This window comes from Prionailurus bengalensis, chromosome D3 (genome assembly GCF_016509475.1).
Source record: "Prionailurus bengalensis isolate Pbe53 chromosome D3, Fcat_Pben_1.1_paternal_pri, whole genome shotgun sequence".
Lineage (NCBI taxonomy): Eukaryota > Metazoa > Chordata > Mammalia > Carnivora > Felidae > Prionailurus > Prionailurus bengalensis.
In genome coordinates, this window is record NC_057356.1 from 93,592,229 (window position 1) to 93,616,404 (window position 24,176).

General features: G+C 44.6%; 1 protein-coding gene across 5 annotated transcripts in view; it reads left to right on the plus strand.

Moving 5' to 3' along the window:
- ATP9B (ATPase phospholipid transporting 9B (putative)) overlaps positions 1 to 24,176 on the plus strand; it is a 252,267-nt gene that overhangs the window by 23,474 nt on the left and 204,617 nt on the right. For 4 of the 5 annotated variants that reach the window (XM_043559118.1, XM_043559122.1, XM_043559119.1 and 1 more), the window contains exons 3-4: positions 15,102 to 15,252; positions 18,177 to 18,290. In XM_043559118.1, the coding sequence (XP_043415053.1) occupies positions 15,102 to 15,252; positions 18,177 to 18,290 (265 nt within the window). The remainder of the gene's footprint in view (positions 1 to 15,101; positions 15,253 to 18,176; positions 18,291 to 24,176) is intronic. The other variant, XM_043559121.1, reaches the window with a different exon arrangement.

Below are 24,176 nucleotides of genomic sequence, written 5' to 3' on the forward strand. Positions count from 1 at the left end.
GGCGCAGTCGGTTAAGCGTCCGACTTCAGCCAGGTCACGATCTCGCGGTCCGGGAGTTCGAGCCCCGCGTCGGGCTCTGGGCTGATGGCTCGGAGCCTGGAGCCTGTTTCCGATTCTGTGTCTCCCTCTCTCTCTGCCCCTCCCCCGTTCATGCTTTGTCTCTCTCTGTCCCAAAAATAAATAAACGTTGAAAAAAAAAATAATAAAAAAAAAAAATGCATTTAAGTTTTGACACATGGTGTTTTCATTATCATTTAGTTAAAAATATGTAACGATTTTCATTGTCATTTCTGCTTCCATCGATGCAATTTAGAACCATTCTGCTTAATTTCCAAACAGTCGAGAAGTTTCCTAATTATCTTTTTGTAATTGACTGTTGTCTTAATTCCACTGTGGCTGGAGAACGTACTTATGATTTTTTTTAATTTCAGTCTTTGTAATGTGTCGAAACTTGCTTTATGATTCATCGTATATGGACAACGTTAGTTAATTTTCTGTGTGTATTTGAAAAATAATACACATTTTTTTAGTTGTTGTGTGTGTTGCTCTGTATGTCAGGGAGTTGTAAGAGCTGATTGTCTTGGTTGAGTCCTCTGTATTCCCGAAGTTTGCTCGTTTATCAGTTACGAGAAGCTTGGGTGGATCTCTCCACATCGTTGAGGGTGTGTCTCCTGCTTTAAATGATGTCAGTTCCGCTTTATATATTTTAGAGGATGCTATGAGGTGATGCAAGCGTGGGATCACTAACTTACGTCGGTTTGGTCTTTGTCTCTGATGGTATTTCTTCTGTGCGTGCGTATGTCTGGCTTCAGTACAATGATACCACCTCTATTTTTATTTTTTAATTTTAATTCCAGCTAATTTACAGTGTTAGATTCGTTTCAGGTGTACAATGTGGTAATTCAACAGTTCCACACGTCCCCCGGTGCTCATCGTGACAAGTGCGCTCCTTAATCTGCATCCCCTGTTTCATGCCCCACCCCCACCCCTGGTGACCATCAGATTACTCTCTGTTATTAAGAGTCTGTTTCTTGGTTTGTCTCTTTCCCTCCCTCCCTCCCTCCCTCCCTCTGTCAGTACCAGCTTTCTTTGATTTGTATTTGCATCATGGATAATTTTCTGTCTTTGTTTTATTAAAAAAAAATCTTTTCTTTTGAAATAATGATAGCTTCACAGCAAATTGCAAAGATGGTAAAGAGGGTCCCACCCGCCCCCACCCAGTCCCCCCAGGGGTTGCATCTCACATCCCTGTAGTGTGGCGTCAGACGGGAAGCTGGCTGCGCTGTACCCGTGTGTACTTCACTCACTGTACTACACGTGTGGGATCGCAAGGCCGCCAGGGCAGTAACGACGCAGACCCGTCCCGTCGCCACAGCTGTCTCCTGTGTGCTGCCTTCTGGGGTCCTGTTCCCTCCCCTGCCTCAGTCCCTGGCCTCTGGCAACCACAAGTCTGTTCTCTAGCTCTGTACGTTTAGTTTTGAGAGTGTTGTGTAACTGAAACCATTCGGTGTGTGATTTTTGGAGATTGGCCTGTTCGGTCAACACAGTGCCCTTGAGATCCATTCAGGTTGTGGGGTGTATCGACGACGGTGTGTTCCTTTTTATTGCCGGCTGGCATTCCATGGGATGGATGAATGTTAGACCACTTGCTGTGCAGAACACTGAGATTGTTTCAAGTGTTTGGACGTTACCAATAAAACTGCTGTGAACCAGCAAGTGCAGGTGTTTTGTGTGTGGACGTGTTTTCATTTCTCTGGGATAAACGTGCAGGAGCACAATTGCTGGGCTGCATCCTAGGTGTGTGTTTAGTTTTCTAAGAAACCGCTGGACTATTTATATTTCCCAGACTGGTCGTGCCATTTTACATTCCCACCAGCAGTGTGTGCGAGATGCAGTGTCTCCATGTCAACATTTGTTGTCACTGTTTTTATTTTGGTTGCTATAATATGTGTGTGGTGACGGCTCACTGTGGTCTTTGTTTGCGTTTTCTAAGTGACTAGCGAGATTATCTTACTTGCCATTGGCATATCTTGTTCAGTAAGTGTTTCTTTAGGTCTATTCCTTTTTCTTCTTGGTTTTGTTTTATTTCTGTTGAGTTTTGAGAGTTCTTCACGTATTTTAAATTTTATTTATTTATTTATTATTTTTTAAATCTTTTGGTTTTTAATTTCTTTTAATGTTTATTCATTTACTTTTGAGAGAGAGAGAGCACAAGATGGGGAGGGGAGGGACAAAGAGAGGGAGACACAGAATCCGAAGCAGGCTCCAGGCTCTGAACTGTAGGGCTCCAACCCACAAACCGCGAGATCATGACCTGAGCCTAAGTCAGACACTTAATTGAGCCACCCACGTACCCCTTAAAGTTTTTTTTTAATGTTTATTTTTATTTTATTTTATTTTATTTTGAGAGAAAGAGAGAGAGAGAGAGAGAGAGAGAGACAAACAAACATGAGCAGGAGAGGGGCAGAGACAGAGGGAGACACAGGATCTGAAACAGGCTCCAGGCTCTGAACTGTAAGCACAGAGCCTGATGCAGGGCCCAAACCCATGAACCGCAAGCTCATGACCTGGGCCGAAGTCAGACGCTCAACCGACTGAGTCACCCAGGCACCCCAAACGTTTATTTACTTTTGAGAGAGACAGAGAGAGAGACAGAGTGCAAGTGGGGGAGGGGCAGAGAGAGAGGGAGACACAGAATGTGAAACAGGCTCCAGGCTCTGAGCTGTCAGCACAGAACCCTATGTGGGGCTTGAACTCATGAACCACAGATCATGGCCTGAGCTGAAGTCAGACACCCAACCGACTGAGCCACCCAGGCGCCCCCTTCTGTATTTTCCTTGTGAATCTTCTGTCAGCTAGGCTGGTTGCAAATATTTTCTTCCACTCTGTAGCTTACCTTTCCATCCTCTGAAAGAGTTTTTCCACAGATCCAAAGTCTTTGATTTTGATTGTTTTTCCTTTGAGCATTATCCTTTTGATGTCACATCTGGGAACTTTTCACTTAGCCCTGTGTCTCAAAGATTTTCTTCTACAAGTTTTATAGTTTTTCTTCTTTTTAATTTTTTTAATGTTTATTTAATTTTGAGAGAGAGAGAGAGAGAGAGAGAGAGAGAGAGACCAAGCAGAAGTGGGGGAGGGGCAGAGAGAGACTGAGACACAGAATCCCAAGCAGGCTCCAGACTCTGAGCTGTCAGCACAGAGCTAGATGCGGGGCTCCAACCCAGGAAACTGTGAGATCGTGACCTGAGCCGAAGTTGGCCGCATAAGCAACTGAGCCATCCGGGTGCCCTGACAAGTTTTATAGTTTATATTTAGATCCTTTTGAGTAATTTTTGTGCTAGGTGGGAAGTTTCGGTGGAGATTTTTTTTTTTTTTTTTTTTGCCTATGTATATCCAGATGCCTCAGCACCATTTGTTGGAAAGAACATCCTTCCTTCCTGAATGGCTCTTGTACTGGTGTCACCAGTCTGTCGGCTGTCCATGAGCGGGGTGTCTGCTCTCTTTTGTTATCTGTACTGTCCGTCTGTTTGCCCTGCTAGTGCCCTTCAGTCTGGAGTGCTCTCTCTTCATCTAGGTCTTAAAAAGAGGCCAGTTGATTCCTTGTATTTTGTTCTTCTTTTTCCAGATTCTTTTAGCTATTCTGGTTCCTGTCCCTTTCCATAGACATTTTAGATAATCTTTTCCAATCTATAAAGTCCTTCCAGGAATTTTGATAAGGGATTATGTTTAACCTGTATATTAACTTGGGGAAATTGACATCTTTACTATGTTGAATCTTCTAGATCACAATTTACTTCTCTCCATTTATTTAGAACTTTGATATTTTTCATCAGCATTTTATAGTTTCAGAACCCAGGTCTTATACATGTTAGATTTATTCCTAAGTCAGTCTTCCTTCCTTCCTTCCTTCCTTCCTTCCTTCCTTCCATCCTTCCTTCCTTCCTTCCTTCCTTCCTTCCTTCCTTCCTTCCTTTCGTGTTTGTAACTGACATGGCATTTTATTTTATTCTAATTAATTAATTATTTTATATTTTTATGTTTGTTTATTTTGGGGGCAGGGAGGGGCAGAGAGAGAGGGAGACACAGAATCCAAAGCAGACTCCAGGCGCTGAGCTATCAACACAGAGCCTGATGCAGGGCTCAAACCCACAAACCTCGATATCATGACCTGAGCCGAAGTGGATGCTTAACTGACTGAGCCACCCATGTGCCCCATGGCATGGTATTTTAAATTTTGGTTTCCATATGTTCATTGCTGGTGTGCAGAACTAGAGTTGAATTTTGTGTTTGTCTTTTATCTTGCAACCTTGCTGAGCTTACTGTTAGTGCTAAGAGTGTTTTTTTGTAATTTTCTACATGAACAGTTATGTCATCTGCAAATAGAGACAGTTTTATTTCTTCCTTTAAGCCTGTATGCCTTTTATTTTCTTTTTTTGCATATGGGTCTGTCTGGAACATACACTATCATGTGAAACAGCAGTGGTGGGTATACCTTTTTGCTACTTTTTTTAATTTTAATTTTAATTTTTTTTAGGCAGAGAGCAAGAGAGTGCAAGCAGGAGAGAGGCAGAGGGAGAGAGAAGGAACCCCAGGCAGGCTCCATGCCCAATGGGGAGTCTGATGAGGGTTCAGTCCTACGACTCTGGGATCATGACCTGAGCCATAATCAAGAGTTAGGTGTTCAACCGACTGAGCCACCCAGATGACCCCCCTTGTTGCCTCTTGTTCCCAGCCTTTGGGAGAAAGCTTTCCGTATTTCACCACTAAGTATGATGTGAGCTATGGGTTCGTTTGTTTGTTTGTTTGTTTGTTTAAAATAGATTACTCATCTAAAACTATTGATAGTTTTCTTATTTAAAATCTCTCTTTGGGGGGCGCCTAGGTGGCTCAGTCGGTCAAGCGTCTGACTTGCCTTAGGTCATGATCTCGAGGTCTGTGAGTTCGAGCCCAGCGTCAGCTGACAGCTCAGAGCCTGGAGCCTGCTTCTGATTCTGTGTGTGTCTCTCTCTCTGCCCCTCCCCCACTTGTGTTCTGTCTCTCTCTCAAAAATGAATGAACATTAAAAAAATTGTTTTTTAAATCTCTCTTGTGTTGGGTGGGTGTAATACAAACATTTGTGTCAGATTCAGAAACAGGATCTAGAGATACAGATTTGAGAGTCCTGTCATTGTCATAGAAGAAGCCACATGGAAGGATGGTGTTTCTGAACACGTCACAGGACATGTGGCATAGGTCTATGAAAAATAAAGGAAAGGGACACCTTGGGGAGAAGGACAGTTCTGGGAAGGAAGACTAGAATCCATTCTCTTAGGCGGGGGGGGGGGGGGGGGGGGGGGGGGGAGGGTAGCACTGGAAGAGTGGAGAAGTGGTAGAGAAGGTGACTTTTGTCTTTTTTTTTTTTTTTAATTAAAAAAATTTAGAGTGTGCTTGCAAGCTTGGGAGGGACAGAAGGAGAGAGGGAATCGTAAGCAGCCTCCACACTCAACACCAGAGCCCGATGTAGGGCTTGATTTCATGCACCGTGAGATCATGACCTGAGCGGAAATCATGAATCAGGCACTTGACCGACTGAGCCACCCAGGCACCCCCGGGATGACTTTTGTCTTGTCCTTAGTTGGGAACATGGGGTTGTTTGGGTGAGGAGATGACTGGGATCCAGATGAGGACTGAAAACATGGGAAAATCGGTCCTGGCTTTGGTAGAGAGGTAATAACGAACAAAGGAGAATCAGTAGTGGTGCATTTGCATTGCATCCAGCATGGTGTTACAAGTTTCTGTCAGTGAGAGAGCCTGAACTGTTGCGAACTTGGTAGTGGCCGTGTGGCTGTGGGAGCCTCGGGAGCTATATATTAACCATATTCGTTCTTTCAATCTATGAGCATGGAAGGTTTTCCATTTTTTTGTGTCTTCAGTTTCTTTCATAAGCTTTCTATAGTTTTCAGTCTATAGATTTTTCACCTCTTTAGTTAGGTTTATTCCGAGGTATTTTATGGTTTTTGGTGCAATTGTAAATGGGATCAATTCCTTCATTTCTCTTTCTGTTGCTTCGTTATTGGTGTATAGAAATGCAACTGATTTTGGTGCCTTGATTTTATATCCTGCAACTTTGCTGACTTCACATATCAGTGTTACCAGTTTTTTGGTGGAGTCTTTGGGTTTTCCACGTAGAGTATCATGTCTTCTGCAAAGAGTGAATGTTTGATTTCCTCCTTGACGATTTGGATCCCTGTTATTTCTTTGTGTTGTCTGACTGCTGAGGCTAGTACTTTTCAATACTGTGTTGAATAACAGTGGTAAGAGTGGACATCCCTGTTGTGTTCTTGACCTTAGGGGGAAGCTGTCAGTTTTTCCCCATTGAGGATGATATTAGCGGTGAGTTTTTCATATATGGCCTTTATGATCTTCAGGTACGATCCTTCTATCCCTACTTTCTTGGGGATTTTTATCAATAAAGGATGCTGTATTTTGTCAAATGCTTTTTCGGCATCTATTGAGAGGATCTTGTGGGTCTTGTCCTTTCTTTTGTTAATGTGATATGTCACATTGATTTGTGGATATTGAACCAGCCCTGCATCCCAGGAATAAATCCCACTTGATTGTGGTGAATAATTCTTTTAATGTATTGTTGGGTCTGTTTGGCTAGTATCTTGGTGAGAATTTTTGTATCCATGTTCATGAGGAAATTGGTCTGTAGTTCTCCTTTTTAGTGGGGTCTTTGTCTGGTTTTGGAATCAAGGTAGTGTTGGCCTTGTAGAATGAGTTTGGAAGTTTTCCTTCCATTTCTATTTTTTGCAACAGCTCCAAAAGAATAGGTGTTAATTCTTCTTTAAATGTTTGGTAGAATTCTCCTGGAAAGCCATCTGGCCCTGGATTCTTATTTGTTGGGAGATTTTTGATTGCTGATTCAATTTCTTTACTGGTTATGGGTCTGTTCAAATTTTTGTTTCTTCCTGTTTCAGTTTTGGTAGATTCTATCTTTAGGAATTTGACCACTTCTTCCAGGTTGCCCAGTTTGTTGACATATAATTGCTCATCATATTTTCTTACTATTGTATGTATTTTGCGGCATTGGTTGTGATCTCTGCTCTTTCATTTGTGAAATGAAAGTATTTCATTTGGGTCCTTTGTTTTTTCTTTTTGATTAATCTAGCTAGGGGTTTATCAATTTTGTTAATTCTTTCAAGGAACAAGCTCCTGGTTTCATTGATCTGGTCAACTGTTTCTCTGATTTCGATATCATTGATTTCTGCTCTAATCTTTATTATTTCCCTTCTTCTGCTAGTTTTGGGCTTTATTTCCTGTTCTTTTCCAGCTCTTTTAGGTTGTAAGGTTAGGTTGTGTATTTGAGACTTTTCTTCCTTCTTTAGGAAGGCCTGGATTGCTATATACTTCTCATTTAGGACCGCCTCTGCTGCATCCCAGAGGTTTTGGGTTGTGTTTTCATTTTCATTAGCTTCCACGTCCTTTTTAATTTTCTCTTTAATTTCTCGGTTAACCCATTCATTCTTTAGTAGAGTATTGCTTAATTTCCAAGTATTCCTGGTCTTTTCACAGTTTTTCTTGTGGTTGATTTTGAGTTTCATAGCAGTGTGGTCTGAAAACATGCAGGATATGATCTCGGTCTTTCTGTACTTGTTGAGGGCTGATTTGTGACCCAGTATGTGATGAATTCTGGAGAATGTTCCATGTGCACTTGGAAGAATGTGTATTCTTCTGATTTAGGATGAAATGTTCTGAATATATTTGTTAAGTCCATTTGGTCCAGTGTGTCATTCTTAGCCATTGCTTCCTTGTTAATTTTATGTTTCGATGATCTGTCCATTATTGTAAGGGGGTGTTGAAGTCCCCTACTCTTAGGGTATTATTATCAGTGAGTTTCTTTATGTTTGTGATTAATTGATTTATATATTTGGGTGGCTCCATGTTGGGGACATAAATATTTACAGCAGTGAGATCTTGGTGGATAGACCCCTTAATTATGTTATAATGCCCTTCTTCATCTCTTGTTACAGTCTTTATTTTAAAATCTAGTTTGTCTGATATAAGTATGGCTACACCAGCTTTTGACAACCGTTAGCATGATAGATGGTTCTCCATCCACTTACTTTCAATGTGAAGGTGTCTTTAGGTTAAAATGAGTCTCTTGTAAGTAGCGTATAGATGGGTCTTGTATAGAGCCTATGTCTCTTGATTGGAGCATTTAGTCCATTGACATTTAGAGTGACTATTGAAAGATACGAATTTGGTGCCATTGGGTTGCCTTTTGAGTTCATGTCTCTGGTGATATTCTCTGGTCCTTTCCAGTCTTTGTTGATTTTGGTCTTTTTTGTTTTGTTTTTTCTTTTCTCCACTCAAAGGTCCCCCTTAGAATTTCTTGCGGGGCTGGTTTAGTGGTCACAGACTCCTTTAGTTTTTGTTTGTGTGGGAAACTCTTTATATCTCCTTCTATTTTGAATGAGAGCCTCGCTGGATAAAGAATTCTTGGCTGCATATTTTTCCAATTCAGCATGTTGAATATATCCTGCCACTTCTTTCTGCCTGTCAGGTTTCTGTGGCTAGGTCTGCTGTGAGCCTGAACTGTGTTCCCTTATAGGTTAAACAGTTTTTTTTTCCCCTTGCTGCTTTCATAATTCTTTCTCTGTGTATTTTGTGAATTTGACTGTTATCTGCCTTGGTGATTGTTGGTTTTTGGTAAATCTAATCAGAGTTCTCCGTGGTTCTTGGATTTTGATGCCTGTGTCCTTCCCCAGATTAGGATAGTTTCCTGCTATAATTTGCTCAGGTAAACCTTCTCCCCCCTTTTCTCTCTCTTCTGGGACTCCTACCATTCGGATGTTACTCCTTTTTAATAAGGCACTGAGTTCTCTAAGTCTCAAATCGTGATATTTTGCCTTTATTTCCCTCCATTTTCCTTCTTCATTATTCTCCATAGTTTTATCGTCTTAATTGCTGATTTGCTCTGCTTCGTCCATCTTTTCCGTCATCGCATCCATTTGAGATTGCATCTCGGTTATAGCATTTTTAATTTCGTGCTGACTAGATTTAATTCTTTCATCTCCGCAGAAAGCGGTTCTAGACTTTTTTCAACCCCAGCTAGTATTCTTATTATCATGGTTCTAAATTCGAGGTCAGACATCTTCCTTATATTTGTGTTGATTAAGCCTTGGCTGTCATGTCTTTCTCTTCTTTCTTTTGTTCTTCATTTTGTCATCTTGGAGGAAAAGAAAAAGTAAAATATAAAAATTAAAAAATTAAAAACAAAGCAAAAAATCAAATGAAGCTTGATGCTAGGTGTGTTTTCATCTGCTTGTTGAAAGAAACTTGATAGAATAGAGAGAAAAGGGAAAGAAAAAAAAGGTAAGAAAAAAATTATACAGTAAAATAGAATTAAATGAAATAGAATAAAAAATTTATAAAGTAAAAAATAAAGTAAAAAATAATAAAAATTTTTCTTTATGCAAGAATGAGGAAGAAAAACGAAAAAAAGAAAACAGTGTAAACAAAAACAAAGCAAAGCAAACGAACAAATACATGAGCCAGAAAACAGAATGAAACTACAGTGAAGTTACATCCGGTTTCCCTTAGAACTGAACAGTGAAGCCCGCTATAGTCCGTACATTAAGCAGGTGGAGGGACTTGTGCTGGTCTTCTGGATGGTGTACTTGGATGGCGCAGTTGGGCAGGGCTTGGTGTAACCGCTGTATTGTCCAGTAGGTGGCGCTGCGTAGCTTACTGAGGTGGATCATTGTGGCACACGTGCGTGCACATGAGAGATGGAAATGGTTTCACCCGGTTGCCTGGTCTCTGGCACAGGAACTTCGCTCTTTCACTGACTTGTGATCAGGCACCTCTCCGTTGTCTCAGGCCTCCGTCCACTCCCCATCTCTACACAGATAGGGTACCCTGCAGACTCCAGAGACCCCTGTGGCTTGGACCCACACCAGCTCTCTGGGGGAGGGTCTCACTGAGCAATGGCCGGTCCTGGCTTGCCCCAGAAAATGTTCATGCCATTGCACAGCAGCGGAGGTTCGGAGGTTATGGCCAATCACAACGCACGGCTGGCACCAGGTTTTGCCACACTCTGGCATCTTTGTCCCAATACCAGCAAACGTGGCTGCTCTCTGGGATCCCCAGGGACCTTTGCCCGTGGGGAGGCTGTATGGCCTCTGCCAAATGCACGCCAAGCAGCGGAACTGCTTCTCCCCGTGTGGCACACGGACCTCTCAGACCCCGCTGCCTGCTCCTGGGGCTTCGAGAACTTCAGACTGTGTTCCACTGTCTGTAGAATCCTGGTGGTACTGAAACCCTCTCCTTTCTTCTCGTCAGTGGTTTTGGGGAACAGATTCCTTGTTCAGTTCCCTGCGAGTGTTCTCACTCTTTCTCTCCAGCTGCTTTTGGGGGAGTGCTTTTCTTGCACGATCTTGATGTGCCTCACTCTCCCCCTTTCTCTTTCTCTGTCCTCTCTCCACGAAAACAGCTCCCTACCTTCTGGGGCTTTTTTCTCCACCAGTTCACGTCTCCGCACGGCGCACCTGCCGAGTTCTGTGGCTCAGGGTATGCGGATTGTTGTGTTAATCCTCAGATCAGTTTCCTAGGTGTGCAGAATGGCTTGGTGCTGATCTGGCTGCGTTTCCGGGACAGGACAAGCTGAGGGTGTCCATGCTGCTCCGCCGTATCCACTCTTGGATTTAGTCTTATTTGGCTTGACAATGTAAGGTGATTTATGTATAAATGGGCAGTGTCTCCTGAGCAATCACTCACTTAGAAAATATTCCACTTCCAAAGAAGTGTTACCAGGTGAAGCTAGCTCCTGGGTGTTTCCTCCCAAGGACCTCCGTTTCATTCGCCCTCTTGCTATCAGTATTCACAAATCCATCTTCCTCAGAAATTGCCCCTCATTTTATTTTCCTGCTTACCTCTACAGCTCCCTGAGGCTTAAGTGTACTTTCTGGGTTACTCATCTTGGGGGGCTTATGCACTCAAGGCACCCGTCTTCCCCTCCTGCTCCTAGTTTCTGCCTGCATCGCCAGCGGCAATTCTGGTGGGACCCGAGGCTCTTAAACCCTCAAGGCTCTGCATTCATTTAATTCTGTGAAGTAGCATGTGATTGGATTGTGGCTCCCTGTCTACTACTTTCTTTTGTATTTGTATAAGGAAATACTTAGTAATAACACTTTTGTTGATAGTTATCAGTAGCCAAGTGTTTCAAATAATCGTTACATCTTGGAAGTCTAGGAATCTTTTTTTTTTTTTTTTTTTCCTATACAGGGCTATAGGGAAAAATTAATAAACTGTTGAGTATACGTGTTTTTAGCCCTTGGTATTTAATTTAGAGTTTATAGAGTGTAAGGCTTTGGAACTTACTGGGTTGTTAGGTTCAGGTGCTACACGCAGTGGTGTTGATGTTGACGTTTTTATTTTAGCTGTTGTCTGCAGTGTGCATGTGGTGCTCAAAGTGGTTTTACATTTATGGAGCCTTTTGTCTGTATAAGAATATGCTGATACCAGCGTAAACTTTGTAAAACCCACATTTTCTAAATTTTACATACATTTTTCAAACGCTCAATTTTTCTTGTTTTCAATATCACGGTAGATTTGCCCGACTTGTGTACGTTAAGCAGTCACACACATTAGGTAAGTAGGTGTTTCAGAACAAAAATTCCTGTTTGAATACTTTGCTGGAGGATTTTCGCCCCAAATTGAAGTGCTAAAGGAAGCGCACACATAGGAAGCTTGTATCCTGTCTGCTGCACCTGTGTCTGCACCGTGCTCCCTGTGGACCAGCCCTGCCCGCTAACCCTCCCTGTGACGATGGGAATGTTCTAGATCTGCGATGTCCGGTATGGTAGCCGCTGGCCAAGGTGGCTGTTGAGCCCTTAAAATGTGGCTAATGTAACTGAGGAACTGGACTTTTTATTTCACTGAATTTTGATTCATACTGAGATAGTTACATGCCGAATGAATAGTCTGGGTGGCTCAGTCAGTTTAGCGTCCCACTCTTGATGGCGGCTCTGGCCGTGGTCTCGCGGTTTGTGAGACTGAGCCCCCCCGTTGGGCTCCATGCTGACATCATGGCGCCTGTTTGGGATTCTCTCTTCTCCGGCCCTCCCCCACCCATGCTTGCACTCTTTCTCTTTTGTTCTCTCTCTCTCTCTCTTGACTAAACTTAAAAAAAAAGTCACGTGGCCAGTGGATGCTATATTGGGCAGTACAGTAACGTGCACTTCTTTTTAAATTTTTTTTAACGTTTATTTATTTATTTATTTATTTTTTTAATTTTCTTAGTGTTTATTTATTTTTGAGAGACAGAGACAGCATGAGCAGGAGAGGGCAGAGAGAGAGAGAGAGGGAGACCCAGAATATGAAGCAGGCTCCAGGCTCTGAGCCGTCAGCCCAGAGCCCGACGCAGGGCTCGAAGTCACAGACCGCGAGATTATGACCTGAGCCGAAGTCGGCCGTTTACCCGACTGAGCCATCCAGGCGCCCCAACGTTTATTTAATTTTGAGACAGGGAGAGACAGAGCATGAACAGGGGAGGGTCAGAGAGAGGGAGACACAGAATCTGAAACAGGCCCCAGGCTCTGAGCTGTCAGCACAGGGCCTGACGCGGGGCTCGAACTCACGGACCGTGAGATCGTGACCTGAGCCGAAGTCGGACGCCCAGCCGACGGAGCCACCCGGGCGCCCCCAGTAACGTGCGCTTCTGTGTCAGATGCAACTTTCTAAGATTGGAGGCGTTCTGAGTGTGACTCGGGAAGCCACGTAGCTCTGCCAGCAACGAGTTGTTTCGTCTTGGAGAAATTGCTTACTTTTCTGGCCCCCGGTTTCCTCCTGGGGGAGACGTGGGGGTCTGACATCTCCGGAAGGTAGTTGCGGGTGTCAGACCGATTGAACCCGGAGTTTGGGGAAGAGTCCCTCCCGGCTCGTGTAACGTGGGCCTCGTGTACCATAACTGCGTGGCTTTTGTGCACCAGGAGTACCGGCTGTATGCGGTAGATAAGAGGCTGGCAATTTTGAGCTGCTGCCGGGAAGGAGTCGGGAGGGAGCCCCCTGACCTCCGGGGTGTCTGGGGTCCTGACGGGGGAGGGGCGGGTGGCAGGGGCGTGGCAAGGTGGATGGTGCCAGAGGAGAAGAGTCCTTGGGAGGGTGTCCAGCCACACAGTGGAAGCAGCGGCAAGGTGAGAAATGGGAGTTTGATGCTTATTTTATTTTATTTGAAGTCTTATTTAATTTTTGGTTCATTCACGCCTGAACAGATCACAAATCCCTAACATTTTACTAAAGCTACTTGACGATCCCTTACTCTCCCACCCCGCCCCCCCCACCCCCCCAAAGAAAGCAGTAAACATGAGAATATTTAGACAGCCTCAAATCACTTTAATAACATCCTGATTTATAACAGTCAGGGACTTAAAAGTATACTTGATATGTGAAGATGCTGTCTGTTCTTTTTTTTTTTTTTTTTTTTCAACGTTTATTTATTTTTGGGACAGAGAGAGACAGAGCATGAACGGGGGAGGGGCAGAGAGAGAGGGAGACACAGAATCGGAAACAGGCTCCAGGCTCTGAGCCATCAGCCCAGAGCCCGACGCGGGGCTCGAACTCACGGACCGCGAGATCGTGACCTGGCTGAAGTCGGACGCTTAACCGACTGTGCCACCCAGGCGCCCCAGATGCTGTCTGTTCTTAAAAGTTGAAGCAGGAGGGTCGCTGGGGGTGTGTCAGAGCTGACCCGCTCGTCTGGCTGCCGCATGCATTCCCATCGTGGGAGAGCTCACTCACGGTGACAGTGCTCCCGGTGCTGTGGCCGGGTGCCCACGACCGAAGTCCAGGGGGCTTCTGAGGGCAAATCCCTGCCCTTCCAGACCGAAGATCTTCTGGGCACAGCTGGCAAGTAGGCAGACCGTCCGTAGAGACGCACTGCACACATCTGTACGCTCACATGGGATGCCCCCCGGCTGGGCCGTGAAGCGCCGTGTCTGCGTTTTGATCACTTGCAAGGCAGGCGATTTCCGGAGGGTCGTGTCGGCTAGTGCCCCACTGTGGAAGTTAGGCGGTGACTTCAAGGTACAAGTCCAGACGCATCAGCCTCATTTTGTAATGACGCCTAGAAGACTGTCGTCGTCACGCAAAATTACTGTGACCTTTTGAGCTTACTCTGTCACCGAGGGGAGTTTGGCATTTGCGCCTTCTGCTGCCGGCCTGCCCGTCCAGCCTGGAGCGCACCTGGAAGACTGTTCCCAGGCTTCCTCGGCATTGTGGGGATCTGAATTAGATCAGATTTTAAATTCATGATTATGTTACGCTCAGTTGAGATGGCTCTGATGCCTTTTCATCATTTTCTTAAGTATTTTGAGAAAACTTTATTCTCTCTATCCAAAAATGGTGGTTTGGACGTCCAGGGAGTAGAAGTATTTGTGCTCCTGGAGCCCTGGTGCTGTTAGAGCAAGGACAGATCTAACGTGTTTACTGCACAGATGAGCATGGCTGCGTGACAGTGCAGTGGAGCTGTCACTGTCACTGTCACTAGAACATTCCACTGAGCATCAGTACCCTTTCTAAATACTGAATTGAGCCGTAAGTCTTAACTTTGTATTAATGCTACTAGAAAAGTCGCCTTTTTAGAAAGGAAAAAAGTGGTCCCCTCAAAGAAGAGAGGGCAGGTCACATTTGGGATGAATTGATGTCTGAGGACCTCTATCATCAAATTCCTGAGCGGTGTGTTGAGAATTATGAACAACAGACTGTCTTTTTCTCAGCGTAGTAAAGCATTGACTACTTCAGAATGTCAGTGTGGTTTTCTGTTTTTGTTTTTTGTTTTTCGTTTTGTTTCGACCCTGTTTGGTCTAAACAGGGAAGATAGTTTCCTTGAGGTTCTAAAAGTCGTCATATACTCGCTCATACGAGTTTCTCTCAGTGTTTTATGTCACACCTTCATGTCCATAAAACTTATTTTAAGACAACCCTACAGATTAGCTTTAGGTATGCTGTCAGTGTCTGGTGCATATACACAGAAACAATCCGTATTGGCTCTAAATGTGTACGATTAGTTTAAAGACTTGGAATAGAGCATTCATAATGTGTCTCTTTTTTTCATGCAGTTGCTGTGATTGGCTGGTAAATATTTGTCAAAGAAAGAGAGAACTAAAAGCTCGCACAGTGTGGCTCGGATGTCCTGAAAAGTGTGAAGAGAAGCATCCCCGAAACTCTATCAAAAACCAGAAATACAATATATTTACCTTTATACCCGGGGTAAGGCTGTTACATTCTTAAAACTGGGCTTTTATATGAGACATTGCCAGCTGCTTTTGTTTTCACTGTTTTTCCCCCCTTTTAATTGTGTCCCGTCCAAATCAGTGTCCCTTTGTTTTTGAACCATTCATCTTTCAGATGATTGTTAAATAATTCATGCACACTTTTACGGGTACAGCATAGAGTTCAACTTAAGAAAGTTTATAGTTTGGGGCGCCTGGGTGGCTCAGTCGGTTAAGTGTCCGACTTCGGCTCAGGTCATGATCTCGCAGTCTGGGAGTACGAGCCCCGCGTCGGGCTCTGTGCTGACAGCTTAGAGCCTGGAGCCTGTTTCAGATTCTGTGTCTCCCTCTCTCTCTGACCCTCTCCTGTTCATGTTCATGCTCTGTCTCTCTCTGTCTCAAAAATAAACATTAAAAAAAAAAAATTAAGAAAAGAGAAAGTTTATAGTTTGACTTCAGCCTTAGATAAAAATATTTATGCTACTGTAGAAATAACCAAGTGGGCCTGAATTAAATTATCAGAAAAGAGCTTTAAGTTTTGTTTGGAAGTGAAGCTGAATGCCAAGTGTAAAGCCTGCGTAGGAGCCTCCAAATGAGAGTAACATAAGTGCTTACACAGACAGGACTCCATAACAGAATCTCTGAAAGCATTTATAGATGGATTTTCTACTTCACATTATGAATTTCAGGCCATGTATTATTGTATTATTCATTATCTTAAATAGGTATTATGCTGAGTATAAATACTGAGGTTTAAATATTTGATTAATTTTTTTTATTGCTGGTGATATTTTTGTCTTAAATATGTACAAACTCAGTTTGTACGTATTTAGAATGATTGGATAATTTTTGATTTTTGTGCATCATTTCCTATTTTAATAGACGAATTTATTCATCTTTCTACAGGCAAAAGGCAGCTACTACTGGTCATGTTTCTAGATCAAAGTTTTTGACATGTTCTAGTTATTAGCTTTATGCTATTTTGCAAGAAAGTCTTTTGGTTTTGTGAAATAAGGGCTGTCTTATTTTTCATGTTTTTATGTAAATAATCATGCCGATTTTATGTTGGGCATTGATTACCTCCCACCACCTTTCCCCATCCATCTAATAGTTGGTGAATGCTTGATATCTAATTTGCTCTTTATTAAAACACACAAAACCGCTGGCTCCGTAATTGAAAGACTGCTCTTTTGTCAGGATATAAAATGTAAACTGTCTTTCAGGCAGATAAATACTCTCATCTGCATTGAATGAAGCTGCTGCTTTCTTTTTAATTTTAAATTATTAAATACTCGCGGATTGGCTGAGCATTGCACATTTCCCTAAAGGTCACAAAGTTCATTCAGTAGACAAGAAAGTATTGATTACAGTGGCTTAAAGCCAACAGCGCAGCTTAATTTTGACCAGAGTAAATCCACACAGCCTGCCAAGATTGGCTGTGTCCTGAAAATACCTGTTGATGGGTTGTCTGCACAAGTATTACTGTGTGAATTTTTTTCCTTAGATTGTCTCTTAAATTAGGCTTTTCATCTAAAACGTAGTATTTTAGAAACATTTGGTAATTGCACAGTAGGAATTCAATGCCATTTTTAGCACCAAATGGCAATTTTTGAATTGCTAATAGATATAATTTATGCTAACAGAGATTTTAAAGAAATCACTGAGGAAAAAGAGCTTTCTCTCCTGCTGAGATTAATTTATGAAATGACTGAAAACATTTTTAGACAGCAATTGAATATGATTATGAATATAAACATGTTATCAATGCAGCCGATGCTTTAGTTGCACAAGCAACTGTGTGTTGATGTAGAAAACTTCATTACGTGAAACCTGTGGTTCCGGACTCTTTAAGTCAACAGTAAGTACTTAACCCACTGCTCTGCTCTGGTTGAAATTTTCCCACCTTCGAGTTGCATAAAAAGTGGTATCCAAGGAGATTTCGACTGCAAGTTGCGAGGATGGAAGTTTAATTGCGGTTACAACTGCTGTTTGAGTTATTCTCGTCTGTAAACACGAGGTTTCTTCCATTTTCGTTTTCAATTTCAGTTTAATAGTTTGAGCATTTGTAAATAGAAGTGTATTAATATACCGGATCTTGGGTTTTCTTCCTTAAAGACAACTCTATTTGAATTAAAAAACAAAAACAGAAAGTTGCAGGATTTGCCTTCCTAACATTTTGTTGAATGATACTTATTTTATATTTGAAGCTCTTGTTGCAGGTTCGCCGCTAAGAGTCTGTAAAAAATACGTAGGCATCTGTCTCCAAGATTGCTTTGGAATTCACATTCTTTTATATGTCATCGTCTCTTACCGTCTGCGAGAAGCAGATATTTACAGGAGGCGGAGGCGGTTTTGTGAAGTCACGTTGTGTGCACTCTCTGCCTGTTCACTCAGCTTTTGTGAAACTGCCCTGATGTTCGTGTTCAGAGATGTGGCTGTCGTGTTTTATTTTTTACCGTTGCATAAATACAAGGTTAACACGACTTTCCCATTGTAAGATTTTCTGAGTCATCAAGATACACATTTGTGTGTATATAAATATATATTTATCGACCACCAACACTGGAAAGGACTTGCTATCTCATTTGCTTTGCTGTACGTACGAAGATATTTATATGTAGGTCAGTGTGGAAAACTGGAAAATCAAAACTTTTAGAGGATGCTTTTAAGATAGTTGAAAGTTCGAATTGTCTTCTTTTCAATTTATTTTAGATATAATTTTGAGGTAACCTTCCCTCGCTTTGTATGTGATTTGGTTATTGGAAAGCCAGTGCCAAAATTAAGAAATTTACTGTAACTCAGGGCATATTCTCAATGCTTGATGGAGATGTAGTTAGATATTGTGCCGATTTAATTATCTGATTGAAGTGTTAAAGATTTTCCTTGGAGAGACTGTGTTAATTTTTTCTTTTTCCTTTTTAGGTTTTGTATGAACAGTTCAAGTTTTTCTTGAACCTCTATTTTCTGGTAGTATCCTGCTCGCAGTTTGTACCAGCATTGAAAATAGGCTGTCTCTACACCTACTGGGCTCCTCTGGTAAAAGAAAAGATTTTTGAAATTAAGTTAAATGATTATTTAGAATATGGTTTTAAGAGTGGAGATGATTGAGAGAGAAACTGATCAGATTTTAAGAAATGTGATATTGTTGCCGTGTGTCTGTGAACTTCCGTGAAAGATTTTACAGAGCTCGGTCACATGTGTGCCGGGCAGCCCTGCAGGAGTGTCCGGGTGGTGCACTGCTCCGGGTGTCGTCTGGAGAGGCCGCTAGGCACCCCTGCTGGTGGGGGGCGGGGTGGGGGGTGGGGTGGTTTCCATGGCGCATTCTGTACTGAGGTTGCGATAACGGGTCGGTCTCTCCCCTGTGCCGATGGCACTTTCTGGAACCAGGTTGTGATCTGCTCAGTGACCCTCTTGTCCTGACAGATGGGCGGTTCTTACTTTTGGCTGCAGTATCTCCGTGAAGTCCGGACCATTTCTGCGTGACCCCTCAGTGCATAAAAGTTTTGGAAAGGCAAATGATACTTCTCATCGAATACTTCCATTTCCACCATAATGCCGCTGGGATAGTTTGATGCTGTTTGCCGATAATTTTCATCAGTTTTCAGCTTACGTAGACGATACGTATGCCTTCTTTCTTCCTTGCACCTAGAAAAATGGACTGCTTCCTTTGGACTGCTCCCTTTTGGGCAGATTGTCAGCATAATCCAGTCAAGACAACGTAGTGCAACTCCTCCCTTAGGGAGGGAGCCAGCGCAGTGCTCACTTACCTGCCGAAGTGCTCCCCTCGGAGCCGGGACGTGAGCGGCGTGCTCTGGAGTTCATTTCTCCGGGCTGCGCAGTTCTGCCGCCTCTCACAGCCGGTCTCAGATGCGCCAGGGCGACTGGCAGAGGGGACAGAAGTCTCGTTGGCAGGGTCGCTGGAGTCAGCCCCTCCTCCTGTGCACCCACACAGACTTCAGAGGAGCGCAGGTTTGAGCAGTGACAGTAACGGTGTTTGTAGTACGGAGCGATCACGGAGTCAGTACGGTGCCCTCAGGAAGTCAGTGGGGTTGGAAGATGCCGGGATTATCTAAGTTAGGCCCCTGTGAGGGGTGGCATTGGGATGACATCTGGATTTCTGAGAGCCCGGGCCACGCACTGGTCAGGGAAGAGAGAGGCGCAGGCCCGGGGAGCCACGGTTGCGGAAACTCTCGGGCCAGGATGCTGGGGGTGCCGCTGAAGCGTGGGGACGTGGGGCGGTGCTTGTAAGGGAAGTCAGGGTGCTCGCACTTGATCCTGAGCGGGAGAGGGAGCCCCGTGACTGTGTGGGTGTCGCGTAGCACACGGGCGACACCGAAGCTCAGACCTCAGTGCTCAGAGTTGGTGTTCAAGCCAGGTGGCTGTGGAGAAGCGACGGAGGGGGGACTTTCTCTTCTTTTCCCCCTGCTCACCTTCCTTCCCCTGCAGGCAACTTCTGTTTGCATTTGAGATTCAGTTGTTACGCGTCTCCCAGTAATTTTGCTACTTATGTTTGTCTCCCTGAAATCGTATTGTTTGCATGCTCTGAAAAGTTTGCATAAAGATTACCTTAGTCCGTGTACCCTTTTGCAACATGCGTTTTGACTTAACATTGTTTTATAAAACGGATCCCTGACACGTACAGGTCTAGTTCACGTACTCTTCGCTTCTCGGAAGTGTTCCGTTGAATATGTACACAGTCGATTTGTCCATCTTCCCAGGGAAGGAGACTTTTCAGTTTCTTTCTGATTTTTCACAGTTAACAGACTTGGCTGTGACGATCGGTCTGATTGTATGTTGTTCCCTGTGCATCCTGGGAGTCTCTTTGCGTAAGCCCTGCTTAGTTTTCCCATTTTCCAGTGAAAGCGTAGATCAAGTGTACTTACGATCTCAGGGTGTTTAGTTTTGGCCCCTCTTCCTACCCGTGGCTTCGCAGGGTGCTCTCACCCCTCCAGTGTCACCGCCAGCTCGGCCTGAAGTGTCCATTAGCGCTGATTGTCTGAGGACACGGGACCCTCTTAAAACTCTGACGTACAGAGCGTTCGTTTGTTTTGCTTTTGCGTCTTTTCCTCATGACTGTGACTTAAGTGGCTCGGAACCAAAGAGAATGTTCGTTGCAGGTGGATTCCTAACGAGGACTTGCTTTTAAGTGTGCGCAGAATTGGCTGTGTCGGCCAGAGCCGCCCCTTCCTCTGTCCGTGTGAAGTTTGCGTCCGCCAACCTGACCTGTCCTGTCAGCCGCAGGCGTTTGAAGCACTTGGCGTGTGGGAATTCACTTCGCCGTGCTCAGAGAAGTGCCCCGGTAGGCAGCTGGCTCAGTACTCCTAGAAGGGACGCTGAGCAGAGGCTCAGGGGCCCCGCGGAAAAGTGAAAAGCCCGCTTCTCCCGTTGGAGTTGCGCTTCATGCTTCCTCGGGACGCACCGGCCGTTCCCCGCGCCCCTGTCCCCGCGCCCCGGTGGACCTCCAGCTGGCCTGCTTAGGAATCTGCGCCCTGCCCTTCCCTGCCCCGGTGGCAGCCACGGTTGGTGCCTCTGGTCGTGTGATCAGTAAGGACTTGTGAGTCTGTGCTTGTGCTCCTCGTGCACGTTTTAACCTCTGATTTAGCAAAGGTCTTAAAAAGTTGGTGTGTGCATCAGGCTCGCCTTCGAATCCCGGAAGCAGGCCTAGGTAGACTGGTTCTTTGATCCAAGCTCCCCTCTGAAACGTTTTTTGGAAACTGAAAATTCAGATACCACACAGAGAAGATCTTCTTTATTAGTCGCGGCAAATTTACACTGAATCTGTATCCAGACCACATACTGTTTTTTGTTTTGTTTTAAAGTAAAGGAAGTATTCTGCAGCAGGATTCTCACAGCTCCTGGGTTCCTCCTGTTTCTCGAGCCGCCCGTTCACCCCGTCCTGGGGGGCCTGCCCCGGCGCGTGGCCTTCGTACGCACTCACGTCGCACCGCCTTTTCTCTGCTTGCCTTGTGAGGTTCTGTAAGGCAGAACCTTCTGAGGTTTCTTGCTCAGGAAAAGGGCTCGGCACCTCCAGGTTCCTCCCTGACAGAAACCCGCCAGTCCAGCGTAAACCCGTCATCCGGCCGGTGGTTATAAAATCTTCGGTCTCCCGCCCGCTAATTTTCAGCAGGCAACTTCTGATTCCTTCCCTCTGTTCTCCAGCTAAAGGGTGTCTCTGAAAACACTGATAGCTTCATAATCGTTTTTGTCAGTTATTCCTGGCAGTATTGTTTACCTCAGCTCTGATCTCCTTTCTGTTATATCTTGCCGTATGACAGAAGAGTCAACCGAAAATAATTGATTTCATTATTACATTCTTGTGTCGGAATGAGGGTTACCTTTCGTATCATTCAGCCTTGGGAACAGCTCTTTGAGGGACAGCTAGTGTAACCAGAGTACCAAAACGGATCGCAGTGCTTCTGTCGGAACGAATGAGGTGGGATAGACCTGCCCATGCAGACAGTGCTTAGAGGACGTCTGGGTTGGTGATGCTACCTCTTCCATATAGGATGTGGTCCTGGAAGTTTGTTAACACGTAACTTCCAGGGTGACCAGGGCGTTTGCAAGAGACTCTGACTTTCAGTATGATTCTCCAGTCCTTCCCTCTGTCCACTCCTTTCCTGAGTGTCTCTGCACTTCGCCGGTGTGGGTGGAGCACAGAAAGGAGAAAGCACATCACTCCCTGGGACTCCTATCGCATGCTGCCCAGGGACAACCACTCTCGCAGAAGTACTCGCGCTCCTTGTGCCTCAGTTTCCCTGTCTGCATTATTGCTCATTAGGTTTTTGTGGCATTTAAAAGTTGACTCATTCAAAAAACATAGAAAAGTTTGGGTGCCTGGGGGCTCAGTCGGCTACGCGTCCGACTTCGGCTCAGGTCACGGTCTTATGGTTCGCGGGTTCGAGCCCCGCGTCGGGCTCTGTGCTGACAGCTCTGAGCCTGGAGCCTCCTTTGGATTCTGTGTCTCCCTCTCTCTGTCCTTCCCCTACTCGTGCTCTCTCTGTGTCTGTCAAAAATAAATGAACATTCAAAAAATTAAAAAAACCCCATAAAATAGTTTCTGGGGACTCCTGGGTGGCTCAGTCAGCTAAGCTTCTGACTTCTGCTCAGGTCATGATCTCACGGTTCATGGATTCGAGCCCCACATCAGGCTCTGTGCTGATGGTGTGGAGCCTGCTTGGGATTCTCTCTCTGCCCCTCTCTCTGCCCCTCCCCTGCTCGTGCTCTCTCTCTGTCCCTCACGGTAAATAAATAAACTTAAAATAAAAAGCTTCTGGTCTATAAGAATCCCTCAAGTTTAAACTGGTATTACAGCAATAGAATTTTTTGTCTTTTTATAAAAATGCGTACTATTTTGGCAGTTACTTTACATGACTCCTGGGTCGTCTGGCGAAGTAGGAAAAAAGAAGTCCACTTTATGAAACAAGATTTAGTCGTGGCCTGTGGACCGGCCACGTGAGACATTCCCGTCATCCGTTCTGATTAACAGGCTGACCTCAAATACTGTTGTGTCACTGAAGTACTGTCACCCCCTTGCGTCCAGTTTGGGTTTTCCAGTGGCGGTACCGTAGCTTCGGTCTCGGACGTGGTCGGTGCTGAGGTCGCGGGAAGGCCCGGCCCCTCCTGTGGGAAGACTTACTTACCCACATCTTCCATAGGCCGTCAGTCTGCAGTGACCCACTTAAGACTCAGGGGATGTAAACTCTGCAGGTGGAGGTCCGTGGGTCGTAGACTCCCGTGCCTGTGAAGGAAACCCTGGCCTCAGCTGTGCCTTTCTTGGAATCTGCTTTATGTTCTGAGGCTGGCTTTTGGGGTTTTTCTCAGGATAGATAAGCCGGGGACGGACGTGGCGGCACGGGAGTGGCCTCCACATCTGTTACGTGTTCGGGGAAACCTTAGGTTTGGAGCGTGGCTGCGAGCTGCTCGTGTGCACCAGCGGTCTTCAGCGCTCTGTTTCCTCCCAAGAGCGCTCACCTCCTGTTTTACAAGTTGGGACCCGACCCTCTGTCGCATCTTCTCTAATGTTACTGCTGTGAAGTAGAAGCCTACTTTCACTTCTCGAGTTCTCGGAAGCACTGGGAACTCTTACGTCTTGTGGCTTAAAGTTCCTTGATGAATGGAGAATTCACTTTTGCTGTCTTTAAGCCATAGGGTTACAGGGTGAAAGTTAGATCCACCTGCACAGTTAGATGACAGACACACATCTGGGACCTGCGCCTCACAGAGGAGGGGTGAAGGCGCCCTCTTCAGGTGGGGCTTGAGCAGAACACCTTCCACGTGATGGCCATGCGCTCGCCTGATTGACCCTCTCCTTTAACGGTACCGTCTTCGGTGTGTAAGTAACGTGCTTGACAGCCATTCTCCTCTTACCTCTCGGGATGGGTCAGTCACAAACACAGTTTTACGGAATTCTACGTGGTGAACGTGAGTCCTAATAGTAAATACTGTCTATGTGAGAATGGCTCACGGAACGGTCTTTCCCGGATGGGTGGATGCGTGTTTTTCACGTTACTGACAATGAGTTGTGACTTAGAATTTGTGTATTTAAAGTGGTATTGTCTTCTCACCCGAGACTAACGGCACCTTTGAGTTAAGGAAATACGGTATTTCATCGTACGGGTGTACCAGGAATTTCTTATTTGTGGACATTTAGGTTATTTCCGGTTTTTTATATTTGATGCCGGGATCCTTGGTTTTTTTTTTGTTTGTTTGTTTTTTAGGATAACTTTCCAGACGTGGAACTGTTTGGTTAAAGTGTGTATAAATTTTAAGGCTTTTGATAACACTAAATTTTTTTAAAGTATTTTTGGTATTTCCTGTTTTGGATTTTCATATATTTTTTTTGTCTTATATGTGCTAAAAGACATTTAGATGGAAAAGAAAGAGAAAAGCTGACTCTGTTGACAAGTGGCATGACCTGGTGTG